At 39.3% G+C, this 23,364-nt stretch overlaps 1 protein-coding gene across 1 annotated transcript in view; it reads left to right on the plus strand.

Annotated features, from left to right (window-relative positions):
- LOC126249048 (ceramide kinase) overlaps positions 1–23,364 on the plus strand; it is a 332,377-nt gene that overhangs the window by 245,317 nt on the left and 63,696 nt on the right. The window contains exon 5 of the mRNA XM_049950675.1: positions 3,271–3,423. Within this exon, the coding sequence (XP_049806632.1) occupies positions 3,271–3,423 (153 nt within the window). The remainder of the gene's footprint in view (positions 1–3,270; positions 3,424–23,364) is intronic.

A 23,364-nucleotide genomic window follows, 5' to 3' on the forward strand; every position in this document is an offset into this window, starting at 1 on the left:
TTGAAAAGCATTTTCATTGTTGTGATGAAAGGTAATATCTGCCTTTTGCAGTCCAGGGCTCTTCTTACATATTTTTTCCACTGCAATAAGTCCAAAATATTTGTCTATTTTTCACCAGTTTTTCTTATATCCTTTTCAGAGTTATCAACACTAGGAATTCCTTTTATATCCCAGGAAACACTGGCCAAAGATTTCCCAGAAAATGAAATCAACTTCACCTTTTTGTGCAGGTACATCAGTTCCCATCGACTAGATGGATTGTTGTTTGTGTCTGATGTGAAGTGGAGGTCCCTTGTCTCAACCACAGTAACAAGTTGCTTCCAAATCAAGTTTGATTCTCTTTAAAATAGTCTATACACTACTGAGAAATAAGTTTTTGTTCATGTTTTTGGCCAGTATTCATCAACTGCAGTGCTCATCTCCCACAGAAATGAATCGTTATCTTAGATCCACTAGAAGTTCAAGAGTGATCTTAATATGCATTACACATGACTACACTGATCAGCCAGAATATTATGACAACTGACCTACTATCAATATAAAAACCCATCCAAGTGATAGCAGCATCACTTGGCAAGGCATGACTGCTAGTCAGACACACACACGGTACATGTAGAATTAGTGAACATGCTGTCTGTGTGTAGAATGGGGAAGGCATGTGATCTATCTGAGCTCGACTGAGAGCAGATTGCAACGGTTCAGAGGCTCGGCACAAACATTTAGGAAACTGCACAACTTTTTGGGTATTGAGGAGTGCTGTGGTGAGTGGGTGAAACCACATGCAGATGTTGTGGGCGTGGGCACCCACCCCTCATTACAGATTTCAGATGTCATAGGTCGGGCAGACTGGTAAAACGAGACAAGCGGCAAACTGTGGCAGAGCTTACATCAGATTTTAATGGTAGGCAGAGTACAAGTGTGTCTGAACACACAGTGCACCGAACACTCGTAACGGTGGTCTCCGCAGCCAACTTCCCACGCATGTGCCTACGTTAAAATCGTGACATTGGCAACTGTACCTGGAATGCACACTTGACCATCAGCACTGGGTGTTGGCACATTGGCAGAACGTCACACGGTCGGATGAATCCTGATACCTTCATCCTGCTGATGGGAATGCTTGAATCTGTCATCTTCCAGGGGAACAGCTCCCTGACAACTCCACTATACTCTGGGGGACATTCATGTGGGACTCCATGCGTCCAGTGAAGCTCATGCAAGGCAACATAATGGCTAAGGAGTATCATGCACTGGTTTCAGACTACGTACACCCCTTTGTGTTGATCACGTTCCTTGACAACAGTGGCATTTTTCAACAAGATAATGCATCATGTCACAAGAACAGGAGTGTGATGGAGTGGTTCAAGGAACACAGTGATGAGTTCTAATTAGTATGCTGGCCTCCCAACTCACCAGATCTGAACCCAAGCGAACACATCTGGGATGTGGTTAACTGTGGTGTCAGAGCTCATTACCCCCCCACCCCTCCCACCCCCCCACCCCCCTCCCCAGAATTTTCAGGAATTAGGTGACTTGTGTGTACAGATGTGGTGCCAACTCCCTCCAAGGGCCTACAGAGACCTCATTGCTTCCATGCCACGATGCATCGCCACTGTTATGTGTGCCAAAGGTGGACATGCCAGCTGTTAACAATGTGGTCATAATGTTATGGCTGATCAATGTTTTGTAGAATCCATGAAAGTTTTATATTTATCTACCTCCTCTAAATTTAATTTGCTTTATATTCTCTTTGTTTGTGTAGCATGTGACACAAATATACTATAAATGGTTCTTGTCTATTTTTGGTTTCTTCTTTATCTGTTTTTCATACCTTCTTTTCATTTTTCTGTATTGTCACCCATAGTCACTCTCACTTTCAGTTGAATATGAAGAAAAATTCACTTGGAGGAAAAAACTGAAAGGAGGTTGTGTCTGAGTAACATAACCTAACTTTATAAATGTCCTCATCTTCCCTTTTTTCCTCTTTGAGGAAGGTAGTAATAAGTACAAGAGGTAGTATAGTTTTTGTAATTATATGGATCGTCTTGGCAATACATAGAATTTTGCCTTCTGAATGTGAGTACTAACTATCCATTTTGTCCCCAAGTAATTTTATAGTAAGCCCTTCCGCACCGAATTTCTGATTCCCTTATATCTGACCTGGTAACTACCCTCTCTATTATTTTTAACTTCCCAGCTCTTCAGATGATACATGATTCTGTTATCTTATCATTAAATTCATTCTAATGTTGCCCTGCTGTGTCTACTTTCACATACAGTCTTTGGCGACTTTCTCACAGAATAATTTTTTCCAGTTTCCCCTGCTCTTATAAAATGTGAAGGAAACCTTGGTCAGAAAATTTAATGTTTCTCTCAACTTTTGTCTATATACACCCAGTTGCAACACTATTTTCTATTTTACTTGAATAAAAAGTTGTTTATGTTGCCATAGCCAGTTAGCAATTTTTATCCCTTCAGTGTAAACGAAAAAAAATTGTGGAAATCTTGCAAAGTTGCTTTTCCTGATGTCTGTGATACCCTGATTTTAGTATGCCATTTGCTATGTTATAACAGTGTTGTACTTAGAGTAGTGTTTATTGATGTAGCATGAATATCTTCCATGTTATATCTTTTTGATTTAGGAGGTGGTGTAGGAAGGGTTCTGGGGAGGAATGATCTCATTTCAGGGTAGAAAATCACTATTCTGATAAAATCATACATTCCAGACACATTCTAACAGTTCTTATTTAAAACTGAGCATGAGGAGTGGTTTATGAAATATGTTTTCATCTACTTTTTCCATCAGCAGTTCATGGTCCTGTGGTTAGTATTGCTGACTCTAGATCATGTGGTTCTGGGTTTAATGCTCAGCTAGGTCAGGGATTTTCATAGCTTGGGACTAGGTATGTGTGTTGTCCTCACCATCATTTCACCATGATTGATGTGCAAGTAGCTGAAATGGTGTCAAATAAGACGACTTGCACCAGGCAGCCAAACATCCCAGATGATTATGTTTGCTTGTCAGTGTAAAACCTAAAAGTTGTTAGTGACTAGTTGTAATAAAATACTATTTGGGTGAAAGCATCACATGTCTAGCAGTGTCAATATACATTTATACTTTTGAGACACCGAATCATTATGTGAAGAGAAGTTAAGGGTCATATGTTCTTTTATTTTGTATTCAGTGTCAAGATAAAAATGAGGTAATAAGTAAAGTGAAAACAGAAATATTGTTTCCATTTTAATGACACAGTGTTACTTTAAATACAGGAGACACTCGTGGGCTGGATCTATGCAGTGTTCATAGCAATGGAAGCCTCCTAAAGTACTATTCAAGTGTTATTTCATATGGTTATTTGGGAGATGTCCTAAGGGATAGTGAAAAATTTCGTTGGATGGGGCCCAAGCGGTATGACTATTCAGGTAGGTCATAGCAATATAAAATTGTACATTTAGAATATTTATGTAACTGTAATTGGACAGACGTTATAGCTTGCACTGCATGATCCATTTCAGTAAGAAGAAAATTGCATATTCCAAGACATGTACATACATTTGTAACATATTTAAAAACACTGTGCCTATGTGAGAACTTCCAGAAAAGTGGCATGGACAGTAAGTGTGTTTTGTTCTTTGTTATTCAAATTCAGATGCGTGGCATTGTCTTATTATGCAGTCATTGCCATTGTGGCTCATAGGTGTGTGTGTGTGTGTGTGTGTGTGTGTGTGTGTGTGTGTGTGCGTGTGCGTGTGTGTGCATGCGTGTGTATTCACACCTATACTATTTCTAAAAATTGGGTGAAAGTGAGAAACTTAACGTGATTATATGATATATGTGCCACCTATCACTATTCAGCAGATTATTGGTTGACTTTACTCATTTTTATCTACATCTACAATTACACTCCACAAGCCACCCAACAGTGTGTGGCAGAGGGCACTTTACGTGCCACTGGCATTGCCTCCCTTTCCTGTTCCAGTCGCGTATGGTTCGCGGGAAGAACGACTGCCAGAAAGCCTCTGTGCGCACTCGAATCTCTCTAATTTTACATTCGTGATCTCCTCGGGAGGTATAAGTAGGGGGAAGCAATACATTCGATACCTCAACGCACACTCTCAGAACCTGGACAGCAAGCTACACAGTGATGCAGAGTGCCTCTCTTGCAGAGTCTGCCACTTGAGTTTGCTAAACATCTCCGTAACGCTATCACGCTTACCAAATAATCCTGTGACAAAATGCGCCGCTCTTCTTTGGATCTTCTCTACCTCCTCTGTCAACTTGACCTGGTACGGATCCCACACAGATGAGCAGTGCTCAAGTATAGGTCGAACGAGTGTTTTGTAAGCCACCTCCTTTGTTGATGGACTACATTTTCTAAGGACTCTCCCAATGAATCTCAACCTGGCACCTGCCTCACCAACAATTAATTTTATATGATCATTCCACTTCAAATTGTTCCATACGCATACTCCCAGATATTTTACAAAAGTAACTGCTACCAGTGTTTGTTCCGCTATCATATAATCATACAATAAAGGATCCTTCTTTCTATGTATTCGCAATACATTACATTTTTCTATGTTAAGGGTCAGTTGCCACACCCTGCACCAAGTGCCTATCCACTGCAGATCTTCCTGCATTTCACTACAATTTTCTAATGCTGCAACTTCTCTGTACACTTCAGCATCATCCGTGAAAAGCCGCATGGAACTTCTGACACTATCTATTAAGTCATTTATATATATTGTGAAAAGCAATGGCCCAATAACACTCCCCTGTGGCATGCCAGAGGTTACTTTAATGTCTGTAGATGTCTCTTCATTGAGAACAACATGCTGTGTTCTGTTTGCTAAAAACTCTTCAATCCAGCCACACAGCTGGTCTGATATTCCGTAGGCTCTTACTTTGTTTATCAGGTGACAGTGCGGAACTGTATCGAATGCCTTCCGGAAGTCAAGGAAAATGACATCTACCCGGGAGCCTGTATCTAATATTTTCTGGGTCTCATGAACAAATGAAGCGAGTTGGGTCTCACACGATCGTTGTTTCAGGAATCCATGTTGATTCCTACAGAGCAGATTCTGGGTTTCCAGAAATGACATAATACGCGAGCAAAAAACATGTTCTAAAATTCTACAACAGATTGATGTCAGAGATATAGGCATATAGTTTTGCACATCTGCTCCACGGCCCTTCTTGAAAACTGGGACTACCTGTGCTCTTTTCCAATCATTTGGAACCTTCCATTCCTCTAGAGACTACACGGCTGTTAGAAGAGGGGCAAGTTCTTTCGCATACTCTGTGTAGAATCGGATTGGTATCCCATCAGGTCCAGTGGACTTTCCTCTGTTGAGTGATTTCAGTTGCTTTTCTATTCCTTGGACACTTATTTCGATGTCAGCCATTTTTTCGTTCGTGCGAGGATTTAGAGAAGGAATTGCAGTGCGGTCTTCCTCTGTGAAACAGCTTTGGAAAAAGGTGTTTAGTATTTCAGCTTTACAATTGTCATCCTCTGTTTCAATGCCATCATCATCTCAGAGTGTCTGGATATGCTGTTTTGATCCACTTACTGATTTAACGTAAGACCAAAACTTCATAGGATTTTCTGTCAAGTCGGTAGATAGAATTTTACTTTCGAATTTATTGAATGCTTCACGCATAGCCCTCCTTACGCTAACTTTGACATCGTTTAGCTTCTGTTTGTCTGAGAGGTTTTGGCTGTGTTTCAACTTGCAGTGAAGCTCTCTCTGCTTTCACAATAGTTTCCTAACTTTGTTGTTGAACCACGGTGGGTTTTCCCCATCCCTCACAGCTTTACTCTGCATGTACCTGTCTAAAACGCATTTTACGATTGCCTTGAACTTTTTCCATAAACACTCAGCATTGTCAGTGTCAGAACAGAAATTTTCGTTTTGATCTGTTAGGTAGTCTGAAATCTGCCTCCTATTACTCTTGCTAAACAGATAAACATTCCTCCCTTTTTTTATATTCCTATTTACTTCCATATTCAAGTATGCTGCAACGGCCTTATGATCACTGATTCCCTGTTCTGCGCTTACAGAGTTGAAAAGTTTGGGTCTGTTTGTTATCAGTAGGTCCAAGATATTATCTCCACGAGGCGGTTCTCTGTTTAATTGCTCGAGGTAATTTTCGGATAGTGCACTCAGTATAATGTCACTTGATGCTCTGTCCCTACCACCCATCCTAAACATCTGAGTGTCCCAGTCCATATCTGCTAAATTGAAATCTCCGCCTAAGACTATAACATGCTGAGGAAAATATGTGAAATGTATTCCAGATTTTCTCTCAGTTGTTCTGCCACTAATGCTGCTGAGTCGGGAGGTCGGTAAAAGGGGCCAATTATGAACCTAGCTTGTTTGTTGAGTATAACCTCCTCCCATAATAATTCACAGGAACTATCCACTTCTATTTCACTACAGGATAAACTACTACTAAAGGCAACAAACACGCCACTACTGGTTGCATGCAATCTGTCCTTTCTAAACACCGTCTGTGCCTTTGTAAAAATTTCGGCAGAATTTATCTCTGGCTTCAGCCAGCTTTCCGTGCCTATAATGATTTCAGCTTCGGTGCTTTCTATCAGCGCTTGAAGTTCCGGTACTGTATCAATGCAGCTTCGACAGTTTACAATTACAATACCTATTGCTGCTTGGTCCCCGCATGTCCTGACTTTGCCCCGCACCCTTTGACGCTATTGCCCGTTCTGTACTTGTCCGCCATCTAACCTAAAAAATCACCCAGTCCATGCCACACAACCCCTGCTATCCCTGTAGCCACCTGCTGTGTGTAGTTGACTCCTGACCTATCCAGCGGAACCCAAAACCCCACCACCCTATGGCGCAAGTCGAGGAATCTGCAGCCCACACGGTTGCAGAACCATCTCAGCCTCTGATTCAGACCCTCCACTCCCCTCTGTACCAAAGGTTCGCAGTCAGTCCTGTCGACGATGCTGCAGACGATTTTATTAGTTGAATAGAGGGCTTGGTGTGTAACACAGCATTGGAAGGAAATGTTGGTGCAACTGGGGCAATGACAGAAAGAGAGGAAATAGGTAGAATGTTGGAAAAACAGATTTAAGAAAAGGGTTTGGGGGTACTAAGCAAGAGAAAGAATCAGAAAAGACAGGTTGGCTTTAATACAAAGTGGAAGGAAGGGTAGGAGCAACAATAAATACAAAGTTAATTTGGGTTGTGTCTGGGAGAGCGGGGGAATGAAATTATCTGTGGAAGGCAGATTACCATCTCTGGAGTGCATACTAACTGATACGAGGTGAATGGATCCATATGTCATATAAGAAGCAATGTGAGCTTGTTACCCATGAGAAATTTAGTGTACTGATGAATTGTTTACCATGGATGTCAAGGCTGTAGAGCTGCAAGCATTTGATACAGAAGGAGTTATAGCTATTAATGTATAGATATTGTTGCTTATTGATGAGTTTTATGTGGACTGAAATGTAGGTCTTGGTGATGTGGAGCTTAATGTCCAGGAAAATGATTTAGGATTAAGAGGTCTAAATTGATATCAGTTGAGAATAGCAATCAAGATGTTTTGATAAGTGTGCTTTGCCATCAGTCAGACCAAAAGAGTAACATAAATAAGTCTGTACCAATTCATGATTGTACCACTTGGGAGCTAAGGAGAGCATCTTTCATATGGCCCTTAGAAAGCTTGGCACAAGAAATGGCCTGTTTTCTTCTCATTGCTGTGCACCAATTTTTTTTTTGGATAGGCTGTATCTCAATGTTATTGTGAGCAAAAATTAAATTTGATAGTGTGAAAAAGTATAGAAGCTTTTAAAGGATTGTTCAGTCTGAACGAAACAGGAAATGCTGAAGTACAGAGAGGCAGTGTTTATGTTGAATGTTAGAGTAAATACATGTCACATCAAGGAATGTATTTGGCCTATGGGAATAGTATTGATTAAGATACTAACATTTGGGGTCCTTGGTTTAAGACCTTATAGCTTGGATAATACGTTGAGGCTACTTGTCAGTTTAAGCTGATATGTGACCAGTGAAGCCTTTTGAAGTATGTTACAATGGCACAGCAAAGATGGTTGTCTTTGGGTATTTTGGGTAGGGTGCATAGGTCAAGTGTGTTTGGGAGCTATAGGAAGCAGTGTAAGATCTATTAAAGGATATAGAATTTTTAAAATTTTCAATGGCTCAGTTTGATGGATCAGTTGGGGTCGTGTACAACAGTTTTATAATTTGAGGCATACAAGAATTTGACACAGTCTGTCCCATTCTATTAATGTAGTGGCAATACCTTTATCTGTTAGGAAGATGATGGAAGATAGTGGTCCACTTGTAACTCAAAGATGACTCAGGAAGGACTCAGTTGGAGCAATGTTCAAAGTGTCAGAAAAAGTTTTCAGGAAAAACTGGGAACAATAGTGGATGTAAGGAATTCCTACAATCCTTTTGCAGTGTGATTTTGCCAGAGAATGGCTGTGTGTCAGGATTTTTTAAGGCTTGGTAGGACTGAGCCTAGGTTACAAAATGGTTTTTCCATTTGAGGCTTCAGGTAAATTAGAGATTTTTAACCTGGTACGTACCAGTAACTTTGAGAATCGGTATACCAAGAAGGATTCATTTGGTCAAAATCAACTTCACACTGCAATTAACGTACATGAGAGTAGACAGATACTTATTATTACTTAACTATTTTTGGTCTGTGACTTTCACAACTACAGCCTTGCTGCAAGGGTAACACCAGTTCCTGTCAGATCACCAAAGTTACGCGCAGTTAGACTGGGCTAACACTTGAATTGGTGCACTCAGCCCTTGTGAGGCAAACTGTGGAGCTACTTGTTTGAGAAGTGTGGCTCTGGTCTTGTAAACTGACATACGGCTGGAAAAGTGGTGTGCTGACCACATGCCCCCTCCTTATCCACATCCAGAGATGCCTATGGGCTGAGGATGCATGGCAGCTGGTGGGTACCTTTAGGCCTTCATGGCCTGTTCAGGCAGAGTTTAGGTTTTTTAAACTCTGAGAAATCAGCATGGTGTGAAGCTCCCACATGCTATAGTCAGAGCTTATAAATGTTGTAGCATAGAATCGAAAAGGGCATGGGTATGTTGTTTGGGAATTCCCCTCCACACAGTTTCTATCTGCTTCCATAAAACGTTGGCTGTGTGGTTGATGAAGTGTGACAAACAAGCTACTGACCAATCCCAAACATGTTTGATGAGCTACATGAAACACTTGTGTGATTTTAGACTTTACTGGCATTTGATAATTTTAAATACTTCTCAGGTATTCATTCATATGGTGCAGTATTGCAGCATGATGATTTGTTGCTTCCTTGGGCAGTCCTGTTGACTGATTACACTGGGCAACAAAAAAAATAATTTTTGAATTTTTAGAGCACTGCATGAGGCAATACCTACTAATTTTGGGTTGAGAGAAACAAATATGACAATGAAAATTTTTTATTAGCTCTAGTTTCTATGATATACACGAGGTGGAAGTATTACATATTAACGGATTGAGAGAAAAGGATACATTTTAATTCCATACATGCTAACAACAATGAAAGTGCATTTGATTTGTTTTTGACTGGTAATTACATGGTAAGAGTTCTAAATTGCTGGAAAAATACTTCGCAGACAGTTATGTCTGAAGAGAATCATTTGGTGGCCTATTGACTTCGTCGTCTTTTAGCTTGCCTCTTGTAATGGAGTTCCACAGAATCCCTACACAAAGACCAACAGTAATCCGCAAGCATTACTTCATTCCAACGGCCCTGATATCTTTGTTCCATAACAGAAATGTCCTGGTGGAATCTCTCACCATGCTCATCACTAACAGCTCCACAACTAGGAGGGAAAAAGTCTAGGTGGGAGTGGAGAAAATGGATCTTAAGGGACGTGTTGCATCCAAGGTTACGGTATTTTTGCAGGAGCACTGTCACCAAATTCTTGTAGTTGTCGTCTCTTTTGTTGCCTAAAAATCCATGAACAACACCCTTAAAGACTTCCCAAGCTTCCTTTTCTTTCCCCTCCAAAACTTGGTCAAATGCAGGATCCTTTACAAGTTCTCTTATTTGTGGTCCGACAAAAATGCATTCCTTAACTTTTGCATCACTTAATTTCGAAAATTTCTCTCTTATGTACTTAAAGGCCCATCCTTCTCGGTTCATAGCTTTGACAAAGTTTTTCCTCAAACCCAGCTTGATATGCTGGGGTGGAAGAAGAACGTCTTTTTGTGGGGCGGCGGTGGAATTTATGTTGTTATATATAATGTAATGTGGAAATTATGCATTTCCCGGCCGTTCTAACCATATGTGGGGCGGCGAGTGGAATTAATTGTTATATAAATGTTCCTATTATTTATGCTGTCTTTTGCCATTCTCAACACTGGCTCTCTAACTACAATATTGGCAACCAGAAAGTGATTAACAAAACGTGAAGCCTGTAATTAGAATTCCTAGTGCCCACTTCATCTGAGAAACACACTTATAGCTGCAGCTTATAGCTCTGAGAAATTAGGAGATTGTCTGGGATTCATAATCAAAAAACTATTTTCTAAAAATTGTTCAGTATATTCTGAAAGTCACAGATCAAAAAAAGGAATCCACACAATCCAACTACCAGAGCAGTTCAGAGTTTTAATGCGCTGATGCAACTATAACTGTCCAAATTAAATGTTTAAGTGAATGCTCGCCATAATTTGATGATAATGTTCATCAAACGCCACGCTAAGTAATGGTAGAATGTCTGTCCCGCGACGGCACGTGTAAAAACGACATATGCAAACTGAAGATAGATAATTAAAGTCACCCCAGAATTAACACTTCTCTCGAAAGTGATTTCATGGTTACACGTATCCCGAGTAACTTAATACGGCATCCGAGGCTGTTTATAGGAATGATACCGACACGACGCGACTCCCGACACAGATGGTGTGCTATTCAGCATCTGGAGAGAACTGGGGCCTTGCTTCCTCGCGCAGCGTTCTTATATCTAAAGCTGTGGTGCGGACGGCTAAGGGAACGCCTGATCAAACCGGCTCTCCCAACTAGCCGCTGGGCTAGTAATGCACCACATTAAGTTATTGAATAAATCATTGCTTCCTTTGCTGATGGCCGATGAAGCTCTCAATTTAAATGTGCATTCAGCATACAGGTAAGTAATCATAATAAAAGTTTGACATGGCTAAGTTAAATATTTTGGGCGAGAGAATTAATTTAATTACACTACACTCAGTAGACGAGCTCTGAACTTGCCCTTTGGAGATACGCTATTGCTATAGTTTTGTAGTTATTCAGTTGAAACTTCTCACATCTTTATGATTATAGCGGATCTCCATTCTACTTAAATATAAACATCCTAGCCTTATTTATTAGCCTACTTAATCTATCTTGCTTCCTTAATTTTTAAGACAAAAACCAGACAATTATGAATTTCAACAAAAATTTTAATTTGTGAGATCCAAAGTACTGTTTCTATTAAATTATTATGGAAAAGGAATCTAAATATAAATTTTTAAGTCTCTAGCTCTTTTCTGTTGCGCCAATGATTTTTACAGAAAAACGTCCAAATTTCGAAAATGGTTAAATTTATCGAACTGATATTCAACACATATTAATTTAGTATTACTCCTGACATGCTAGAACCGTTTCAGGTTATTTGCTTGATTTTAAAAGTATTGCGCAACATTTATGACGTCAGAGCTAGTTACAGCGGACTGGCTGGCACACAATGGAAAGACTGATGTGAATTTACTACGGCGTGAGTAGGCTGCTTCCCTACATTTTGAGTGCACAAGAGGCTTGGCAATGACATTTTTCTCTCTAGGGTGAAGATTTCCTGCAGTCCAGCCTTCTTTAATATAATGCAATTTCCTATCTCTACTGTCCCACATACATAACAAGCAGCAATGCTTTGTGTAACCCAGTTGCATTCCTAAAAGTATGGCAATGACTTTTAGATCACCACAGATTTTCCATTTGTGTTCATGATATTTAATTGAGTCCAAGAGAGCTGTCATATTTGCATATGTCTACTTCATGTGAACAGCATGACCAACAGGAATAGATGAAAAAAGGTTCCAGTTGTTAAGTAACACAGCTTTCAAACTAAGCTTGGAAGAGTCTATGAATAGCCTCCATTCAGTTGGATCATGGTTCAAACCCAAAGATTTCATCAAGCCATTAATGTCACAGCAAACAACAAGATTATTTTTCTTCTCAAAAAATGGAAGCAGTTCCATGTGACGTTTTCTGTACTGTGAGATTCTCACATCACTTTGGAGAAGATTCCATTGCTGTAGTCGAGACCCAAGAATTTCTGCATTCACCTTTGACAGGCCAGGGTCTCTAATGAGATCACTCAATTCCGCTTGACTCAGTCTGTGTGGTTTATCATCTTTTCCCTCAAAATCAGGGTCATGGGATGTGGAAGGCTTGTTTGGTTCTTCTTGTTCCATGCTGTCTTCATTTTCTATTTCAAACACACAATTTTCGGGTGGAGTAGGAACTGGTAAAATATCCGAATGTGGAATGGGTCAAATAGCAGATGGAAGATTTGGGTACTGAACTGTTCTTCTTTTCTTCATAGACAATCCTGCCTTTATAGGTGGAGTCAGGCAGAAATAGCAGTCATCTGTATGGTTTGTAGGCTCCCACCAAATCATAGGCACAGCAAAAGCCATAGACTATTTTTTCTTTTTCAGCCATTCTCGCAGTGTAACTGAACATTCGTTGCAACATATATGTGGAGCCCAAGACTTATCCTGGTCCCCTACTTTCATACCAAAATAATACTGATAGGCAGTCTTTACAAGAGGCCTCAGATTGCGTTTCTGCGAGGAAAATGTTATTTCACCACAAATATAACAAAAGATATTCACCATATTTACACATTTTCGTGGCATTTTTACAAATTTTACACTAAAAAAGCACTCGTGAACCAGAAATTTTGCATTAATTTGGGTAGAAACTACATGTAATTCACAGCCGCAGCAACAGTATCTATGTTTGTGACTTACAAACAGCTGAAGAGCATTTGTGTTTTTTTATTTGACAGGTGTGCCAACTCCCCCCCCCCCAAAAAAAAAATATTCCCCCAAATTTAAAATTTTCACTCTAAAAAATGAAATGTCACTTTTATCTTCAAATCAAGAGCTAATCTGTCATTTTTATGGTGATTTTTGAATTCAGCAGATGGAAATACATGTAAATTTACTATTTTTAAGCCCGAAACCTTTTTATTGTTACCCAGTGTTATCTTCTGTTAGGCACCATTTTTATATCCCTTCTTTCCTGTCGGTCACATGCTTGTAGTACCAGGTACATCTTTGCAGGTGAGAAAATGGAGGAACTGCATGGTCAACACACAAGTCCTCAGTTCATAAACATTGTTTCAGTCGTTCTTTAAAGGAGGCTTGCACATTGTGTGCCACATGTAGTCGATCATTGTATACCTGAAATATGGCATGTGGAGCTGTGGGAAAAGGGGGAGGGGCAGAAATCTGAGATATAAAATATCTATGTCTACATCCACATACATACTGCATATCTTGTTCATATACAGGGTGTCCATGGAGGAATGGTTAATATTTGGGGACATGACAGGCACAATCATTCGAAGCAAAAAAGTCTAATAAACATGGGCTCTAAAATGCATATCGTAAGAGTTATGAGCACTTGCTAATCTTTGATACTATGAAGCACATCTCTTCTGCTGCATGCTCATTGCTTTCTATTGTTTGGGATGAGGTAGTGTGGACCAAAATGAGAAAAAAATCTAATATACGTGGATTCTAAAATGCTATGATAACTCATTCATCTTCAATACTGTGAAACACTCCTAAGGTAAGCATTTTGGAGTCCACATTTACCAGATTTTTTTCGTTGTTTTGATAGGTACCGCCACCTCTCAATATATTTGCACTTTTCTTTAACATCCGGAATAGGGAACAAGATGATGCTTCCAGAATGAGATTTTCACTCTGCAGCGGAGTGTGCGCTGATATGAAACTTCCTGGCAGATTAAAACTGTGTGCCCGACCGAGACTCGAACTCGGGACCTTTGCCTTTCGCGGGCAAGTGCATGATGCTATCTTTGTATCTGATGAACACTTGCCATTGAGGACAGTATACTGTGTTCTATTATCTAAGGCACCCATGGTTCACAGTATACCATGTGGGAAAAAGATACGTTTTGCATCTGAAGTGTGGACTATAGCATCCAGTTGTTCCCAGATATCATCCTTTCTGTTCTGGAGCACATTTGCAACTGTGTACAGTGCATCACTTAATTTTCATCTCACATCCCTCACTGCCTCACAAAACACAGCTTTGCTGGAGGTTACCTGATTCTGAGAGTTGGTCATTTTTACCATGTCAGTGTTACACTATAACTGTAAGATTGTATAGTCAGCTTCCCTATTATGTCACAGTGTCTAATAGGGCAGCTCACAGTGGCAGCTTGGTGGCAGTGGACACATGCTGGCTGGCTGTGATAGCCAGAATGCATGAAACATTGTTAGGCATGGCAGGTGGCCAATTTTCCACACTAGTAATGGCAGTGCGCATGTGCCGGCTCTGTGCAATATTTATAAGACGATTTTAAATACTATTCAGAAAAATAATTTGATTCTTTTGCATCTTGTAATCTCAATTGTCAGTCACGGTGAATTGTTGTTTATGTGATCACTCTAAGCTTGTTGACACCAATGCCTACCAATTTAAATTGTATATTACAGCACTGAGGATGGTCACTCAGTGACCGAAAATCGATAAAAAAAAAAAAGACGACCAATGCTGTCTCTCCTTCTAAGTATAATCAAGTGATTTACAATATAATGAATTACAGAATACCATCTAAACTTTATACAGTTAATGTATACAGACTATGTCATGTTCATTGTGTCCATTCGCTTTCTTCACAGTCAAAGAATTCTTGGACCGAGTATAGTGGGCATTGTTTTAGGCCTTCAGCAATTTGTTTCTTGAAGTTGTCCAGTGGCAGGGTCTGCATTTCAACAGGTAGTTTGTTGATCATCCTCACAGCGATCACTGGAAAACTGTCTCTTGTTTTGGACATTCGGTAGGTTGGTAGATTTATGCCTTCTTTGCTGCGGGTATTATGTTTATGGATGTTGTGCCTCTTGCTGTAGATGTCTAGGTTTTCCCTTATGTGGATGAGGCATAATAATACATAGTGGCTATAAACAGTCATTATTCCCAATGTTCTGAATAATGGTCTGCAGTGTTCCTGGCTGCTGCTCGATGTAATAATTCTTATTGCCTTCTTTTGCAGTAGCAGCACATCCTTGCAGCCTGCAGAATGACCCCATAGCTGTAATCCATACAGGATGTGGCTATGGAACAAAGCATACTAGACAGTTTTCAGAAACTGGTCTGTAATCACTTTTTTTTAATCTTTGTAGGAGGTATATTACACGAGAGAGTTTCTTGCATACATTCCATGAGAGTTTGTGGTCTATGGTGAAGCCTAACAGTTTCACAGATTCTGTATGGTCAGAGTATGTGTTTTTTCCAAGGCTGCATACCATACGTTGGGTTTTTTCTTTGTTTACTTTCATCTTGTTGGCGATGAACCATCTTTTAGCATTTTTGAACTGTACGTCAGACTTCATGACTGCTTGGGTAGAATTTTCCCCTTTGGCAATAAGAGTGATGTCATGTGCAAATTGTAGTGTCTCACCAACTTCACTTAGATCATTTACAAAAATGAGGAAGAGGAGTGGGGCTATGACTGAACCTTGTGGCACACCGTGTTCTACCTCCTGTGGGTCGCTCAACCCCGTATCCATAGAGCACTTCAAAGAAAGCTTAAGAAATATTAATTGGGGAGATGCATACAGGGTAGTCCATTGATAGTGACCAGGCCAGATATCTCACGAAATAAGCATCAAATGAAAAAACTACAAAGAACAAAACTTGTCTAGCTTGAAGGGGGAAACGAGATGGCACTATGGTTGGCCCGCTAGATAGCACTTCAATAGGTCAAACAGATATCAACTGCGTTTTTTTAAATAGGAACCCCCATTTTTTATTACATATTTGTGTAGTACGTAAAGAATTATGAATGTTTTAGTTGGACCACTTTTTTCACTTTGTGATAGATGGCGCTGTAAAAGTCACAAACATATAAGTACGTGGTATCACGTAACATTCCGCCAGTGCAGATGGTATTTGCTTCGTGATACTTTACCCATGTTAAAATGGACCATTTACCAATCGCATGTTAAAATGGACCATTTACCAATCGCGGAGAAGGTCGATATCATGTTGATGTATGGCAATTGTGATCAAAATGCCCAATGGGTGTGTGCTATGTATGCTGCTCGGTATCCTGGACGACATCATCCAAGTGTCCAGACCGTTCGCCGGATAGTTACGTTATTTAAGGAAACAGGAAGTGTTCAGCCACATGTGCAACGTTAACCACAACCTGCAACAAATGATGATGCCCAAGTAGGTGTTTTAGCTGCTGTCATGGCTAATCCGCACATCAGTAGCAGACAAATTGCGCGAGAATCGGGAATCTCAAAAACGTCTGTGTTGAGAATGCTACATCAACATCGATTGCACCTGTACCATATTTCTATGCACCAGTAATTGCATGGCGATGACTTTGAACATCATGTACAGTTCTGCCACTGGGCACAAGAGAAATTATGGGACAATGACAGATTTTTTGCACATGTTCTATTTAGCGACGAAGCATCATTCACCAACAGCAGTAATGTAAACCGGCATAATATGCACTATTGGGCAACAGAAAATCCATGATGGCTGCGAAGGGTGGAACATCAGCGACCTTGGCGGGTTAATGTATGGTGCGGCATTATGGGAGGTAGGATAATTGGCCCTCATTTTATCGATGGCAATCTAAATGGTGTAATATATACTGATTTCTACATAATGTTCTACCGATGTTACTACAAGATGTTTCACTGCATGACAGAATGGCGGTGTACTTCCAACATGATCGATGTCCGGCACATAGCTTGCGTGCGGTTAAAGCGGTATTGAATAGCATATTTCATGACAGGTGGATTGGTCATTGAAGCACCATACCATGACCCACATGTTCACCGGATCTGGTGTCGCCAGATTTCTTTCTGTGGGAAAAGTTGAAGGATATTTGCTATCGTGATCCACCGACAATGCCTGACAACATGCGTCAGCGCATTGTCAATGTGTGTACGAACATTACGGAAGGCGAACTACTCGCTGTTGAGAGGAATGTCGTTACACGTATTGCCAAATGCATTGAGGGTGACGGACATCATTTTGAGCATTTATTGCATTAATGTGGTATTTACAGGTAAACATGCTGTAACAGCATGCGTTTTGAGAAATGATAAATTCACAAAGGTACATGTATCACATTGGAACTACCGAAATGTTCAAATGTACCTATGTTCTGTATTTTAATTTAAAAAACCTACCTGTTACCAACTGTTCGTCTAAAATCGTGAGCCATATGTTTGTGAATATTACAGCAACATCTGTCACAAAGGAAAAAAAGTGGTCCAACTAAAACAATCATATTTCTTTACGTACTACACGAATATGTAATTAAAAAATGGGGGTTCCTATTTAAGAAAACGCAGTTGATATCCGTTTGACCTATGCCAGCACCATCTAGCAGGCCAACCATGGCGCCATCTGGTTTCCCCCTTCAAGCTAGACAAGTTTCGTTCTTTGTAGGTTTTTTGTTTGATGCTTATTTCGTGAGGTATTTGGCCCGGTCATGACCAATGGACCACCCTGTATAATGAGCCAAATGCTAATGATAAATGCAATGTATTTCTTGATAAATTTATATCCCTTTTTGAACATTGTTTCCCATAGAAAATTACTGAATGTAGCACCACACACTTTTCAAAGAAACCTTGGATTACTACAGCTATTAGAAAGAAAACTTTATGAGACAGCAAGAACTAGTAAAGATCCAGAAGTAGTTTTACACTATAAAAATTATTGTAACATACTGAGAAAAGTTGTGAGGAAATCAAGAAATATGTATGTTAGAGAAGAAATTAGCAACTCCGGCAATAAAATAAAATCAATACGGAATGTTGTTAGAAGGGAGACAGGAAAAGTAACCACTGGGGTAGGTAGTATTACTATTACGGAGAATGAGACCATCCTAACCAACAGTACACAAGTAGCTAATGTATTTAACAACCATTTCTTAAGTGTAGGAGAAAAAATTGGTGAGAACAGTTCAAAAGAAAAAGCCAGGCAGTACATGGAAGAGTCTGTTTTGAAAAACTTTAGTCACATTAAATTTCACCTAACAACCTCTTGTGAAATAAGTAAAATTATTAAATCTTTGAAAAATAAATGTTCTTTTGGAGTAGATGACATCTCTGATAAGATATTAAAACAATGTGGAGCAATTGCAGATGATGTTTTGAGTCACATATGTAATGCATCACTAAGTCAAGGTATTTTCCCAGACAGGTTAAAATATTCTATTGTCAGCCTGCTCTACAAAAAGGGGGACACCACAAATGTCATAATTATTGGCCAGTATCCTTGCTTACAGCATTTTCAAAAATCTTCGAGAAAGTAATGTACTCAAGAGTGGTTAGCCATCTCAACAGTAACGGGATACTTAGTAAATCAGAATTTGGATTTCAAAAATGCTGTTCCACTGAGACAGCAATATACAATTTCACTGTCCACATAATAGAGTCTTTAAATAGTGAAATGTCACCAATAGGAATTTTCTGTGACTTGTCCAAAGCATTTGATTGTGTGAACCATTACATTATGTTACAGAAATTACAGTTCTGTGGTATAAATGGAATAACATATGAGTGGTTTAAGTCATACCTACAGAACAGGAATCAAAAAGTTTCCTTATATGGGTCAAGTGACTTAAATAAGTTTGACACTTCATCTAACTGGGGTGAAATTACATTAGGTGTTCCACAGGGTTCAATCATGGGTCCCCTTCTGTTCTTGATATATGTGAACAACCTCCCTTCCTATCTAAAACAGGAAGCTCAACTGACACTGTTTGCTGATGATACAAGCATCATTTTTAATACGGTAAAAGAAACTCCAATTGTAAATAATACAAATAAGGTCTTTGTAAAAGTCATTAATTTGTTTTCTGCTAATGGGCTTGCTCTAAACTTTGAAAAACCACAGTACATGCACTTTTCTGCTGCAAAAAGTACAGTTCCTTCAATAAATATAACACATCAACAGAAGTCAGTAGACAGGGTAGAGCATACTAAGGTTTTGGGTGTACACATAGATGAGAATCTTAATTGGAAAATTCATATTGTGAATCTTCTAAAGCGACTAGGTTCAGCAACTTTTGCAATCAGAATAATTGCCAATTTTTGGGATACAGAAATTAGTAAGCTAACATACTTTGCATACTTTCACTCTCTGATGTTATAAGGAATAATATTTTGGGGTAACTCAACATTTAGACAAAAAGTATTCACTGCTCAAAAGAAAGTGGCTAGGATAATGTGTGGAGTTCATAGTCGCACATCTTGTAGGCATCTTTTTAAAAGATTGGGAATTCTTACAACAGCCTCACAGAGCATTTACTCACTAATGAAATTTGTTCTCAACAACATGGACCAGTTTAAACACAACTGTGACATTCATAATTATAATACCAGAAAAAAAGAAAGACTTACACTATCCTTTACTCAACCTATCTTTGACACATAAAGGGGTAAAATATGCTGCTGTAAAAATTTTTGACAAATTACCAGATGAAATAAAATGTCTGGCAGACATCAGTAATAGCTTCAAAAATAAATAGAAATCATATCTCCTTGACAACTCCTTCTATACCATAGATGAATTCTTGAATAGGAATAAATAAATCTATAAATATAGTATATGCATTTTGTGCCATTTAAGGGAATGGGGTAGATAATAGAAATATTAATATAGTAATCCTTAACTCTGTATTGTAATCATATGTGCGTTTCGTGTGCACTTGACACATTCCACATCAATAACAGCTACCATACCATGTGATTGATCAATGGAACATGCAACCAACTAACTAACTAACTGCATGACAAGGACATTATAGACAGAGTGCAAAGGTTGGGGAAAGGTAGGGAAGAACATTGGCCATGTTCTTTTTGAAGGAACCATCCCATAATTTCCTTTAAGTGATTTAGATAAACCATCAAAAACCTAAATCTGGATGGCTGGTCATGGTTGTGAACCTCTGTTATCCTGAATGTGTGTCCAGTGTCCCACTACTGCTCCAGCTCAATGCCACTGTAGAGGGAGGTGAACGATTTGATGGATAATATCTTTAGGTGGTACATGACATTTTTATTCAGTTTTACAGCATGTATGGACATGGATGATTGTGAGGGCACTAATTGTCTCAGGTAAGGAAGATGAGGCACTGTAAATAGGGACAGGAGATGTTGCATGTATTATTTATTAAATCAATGTATTGGTCAAAGAGCAGACTGGTAAGGATTTTGAGGTGAGGCAAGTTAATAGATTGATTGCAGTCAGGAACTGTGAGGTGTTTAAGGGAAAAACCGAAGATCAAAAACAATTAGAGAGAGAATGTACGCTTGTCTATGCAGAAAACATATTTATGGTGTGTGGTGTGAGTGTGGATAATGATATAGTGGATGAATTTTTATGGGATAACATCATGTGAAGTGGCAGGGGCTATGACACACATCGAAGAGGGATGTGCCACACAGCCATTATCAGTGTAATGAACTAGGAAATCAGGTGTAGAAAAACTGATAGTAGGTACTTGAAATATATCAGTAATTGAATACAATTGTAACTTCAGTCAGAAAATTGGAAAATTGTTTAAATCACAAAGAGATGCCAAGGTTGACCAACTCTGATAGAAAAACGTAAAATAGAAAACAATACTCCTAGCTTTTTGAGCATTACATTCATTTTTTAAGGAGGAAAGAGAGTTTGGTGGGGGAGATAAGAAAGATGAAGGTGATAGTCAGGTCACCACACCCGAAAACAACAGTGTCCATGTGAAAGTGGGTTGTGTGTGTGTGTGTGTGTGTGTGTGTGTGTGTGTGTGTGAATGTGAAAGACTTTGTCTATTCAGGGTGATTTGTAATAATGTTTAAAAACCCCTGAAACAATATAGATTTGGGGCCACAAATGTTGGGAAATATCCAAAAGCATATAATGAATGTTGGACACATGATGTCACCAGATGATGTACGTCACAGCGCATGCAGCGATTGAGCCTGTTGATCTGTCACATCTGGTCACTTCGGCTCCATGTGTCTTGCCTTAAATTACTTGTCTCAGCATCATCAGTATTGCTTTGGGTTTTTTTTATATGTTAATAAGAATCACCCTGTATAACTTAGGAGTAAAGGTAACAACTCAATGAATTGTAGAAGAATTGAATCACTAATTGGCACAAAAAAATAATGGCAACTTCACTACCCCTTGGACTTATACATTTTAGAGCTAGTGTACACATACATTCACTTAGATCCCCACATTTATATGTCTGTACAGTTTGATTCTGTCTGCAAAATATGGCTATACAGGTGTGTGTGTGTGTGTGTTTACTTAAGCTCAAAAGAGAATTTGTCAGAAAGTTAGCAAAGTTTTCACTTTGCTTGTGCCTGGCAATGACTCATTGCTTGTAGTGCTTGGTGAGTTGCCAGATTACCTCGTACATTATTTACATTGTGGACGGACTTTGTCTGATAGCTTAGCCTACTTTTAAGTGTGCCTGTCTTCCACTGAAGACCTCCACTATGTGGTGTGCAGCAATGTAAATCAATTCATATTGTTGTTATTCCATCCTGGATTTTTGATTGAAAGATGAAGAAAAATCTGAAAGGAATCCTCCTTCTCTCCCCCAAAACAGTCATCTTCATTTACTGCAGAATCATGTAAACTTTCCAGAAAAAAACCTTGCAGCCATCAAACCTTACTCATACTGATTCCTTTGCCACTAATGATCTGAAGGCAGACTGCTCTATCATCATCTTGGCAGAGAGGCAGCCCCAGTCCCTGTTTTGATGATAGGAGGCATGGCAGCAGAAATGGTGGTGTGGGAGTGGGAGGGAAATGGAATAAGTGGCAGGTGAATAAAGAAGAATGAAGACAAAAGATGTAGGTGATAGAGGAAAAAGGTAGAATTTGGAGAAAGGAAGCAGGGTTGGGGCAGAAAAACAGATTAAGAAGAGGAGGATGGAGACTGAGTAGGAGAAAGAGAGGGAAAAGGAGACAGGAGACAGACCTGCAGAATGGAAGGACGGCAGGAGATAGGGCAGGGGGATAGTTCAGGAGGGATGCGGCATGAAAACAAATATTGGGAAGAAAGTTTCCACTTCCAGCATGTTAACTGGTATGTGACGTTAGCAACAACACGTTCGGGTCTGCCTTTAAAGTTGATGGTTTTGTGAGTGGTGCATTGGGACGGAGTGCTTGCAGATTAGGTGCCTTTTAAGGAAATTTACTGGAACCTTAGGATCAGGACAATGATCTGGAGATCCTCCAGATAGTGCTTTATTCATGTATGATACCATGCACTGTATATGATGTTATTCCCAGGATCATACATCTATGAACAAACGTCATGGATAACAGCCTGGCATCTTGCACCGTCTCCACTGCTTACAGCACAACCCTAAAATTATACAAAGAGACAATCATTGAACTGTTACTCTGTGCTATACCAGTTGATTTTTTGTCAAGGGAATTTGCCAGTAACACAGACTGGAACAGATGTAAACCCATTAGGTCCCACACATGTTTAGTGAGAACAAGTCTGATGATTGTACATGCTGTGGGAGCTGAACACCTTGGGGACAATGTTGGGCAATGTGAGGAAGTGTGTGTACAGGTTTTGTTGTGTTGGAAAAGCTGACCTCCTTGACACTGTAGGAATGCGAAAGCATTAGGCTGGATGATGTTCTAAATCTGTCTTTCATTGTTAAGTGTTCCTCAACTAACAACATAGGTGTATGTCATTGTAGGCTATAGCTTGAAATGTAGCAATCTTAGACATATGCACTTACCCTGATATCACTCCTAACATAAAAATGCCATTTTCCTTTTCTTACCTTTCAAAATTCATTTATGAGCTATATTTTTTAAGACTTATTGTTTGAAGTCAGATTTACATTTGGTTCATTATCACAGTACTGATATTCGTTTGGAACTTTTTTTTTTTTTTTTTTTTTTTTTTTTTTAAAGAAATGTGCACTATCTAAGATTTAGTAAGACCATGTATAATCAAAATTTTGGACCCATTAATAATTTTATGGGGAAGAATTGATACGCCTTATTTTAAATCCCATATTTTCATGCATGAAAAGGACACTTTTACCTTATTCAGATGTTT

The sequence above is a fragment of the Schistocerca nitens genome, chromosome 3, assembly GCF_023898315.1.
Source record: "Schistocerca nitens isolate TAMUIC-IGC-003100 chromosome 3, iqSchNite1.1, whole genome shotgun sequence".
Taxonomy (NCBI): Eukaryota; Metazoa; Arthropoda; class Insecta; order Orthoptera; family Acrididae; genus Schistocerca; species Schistocerca nitens.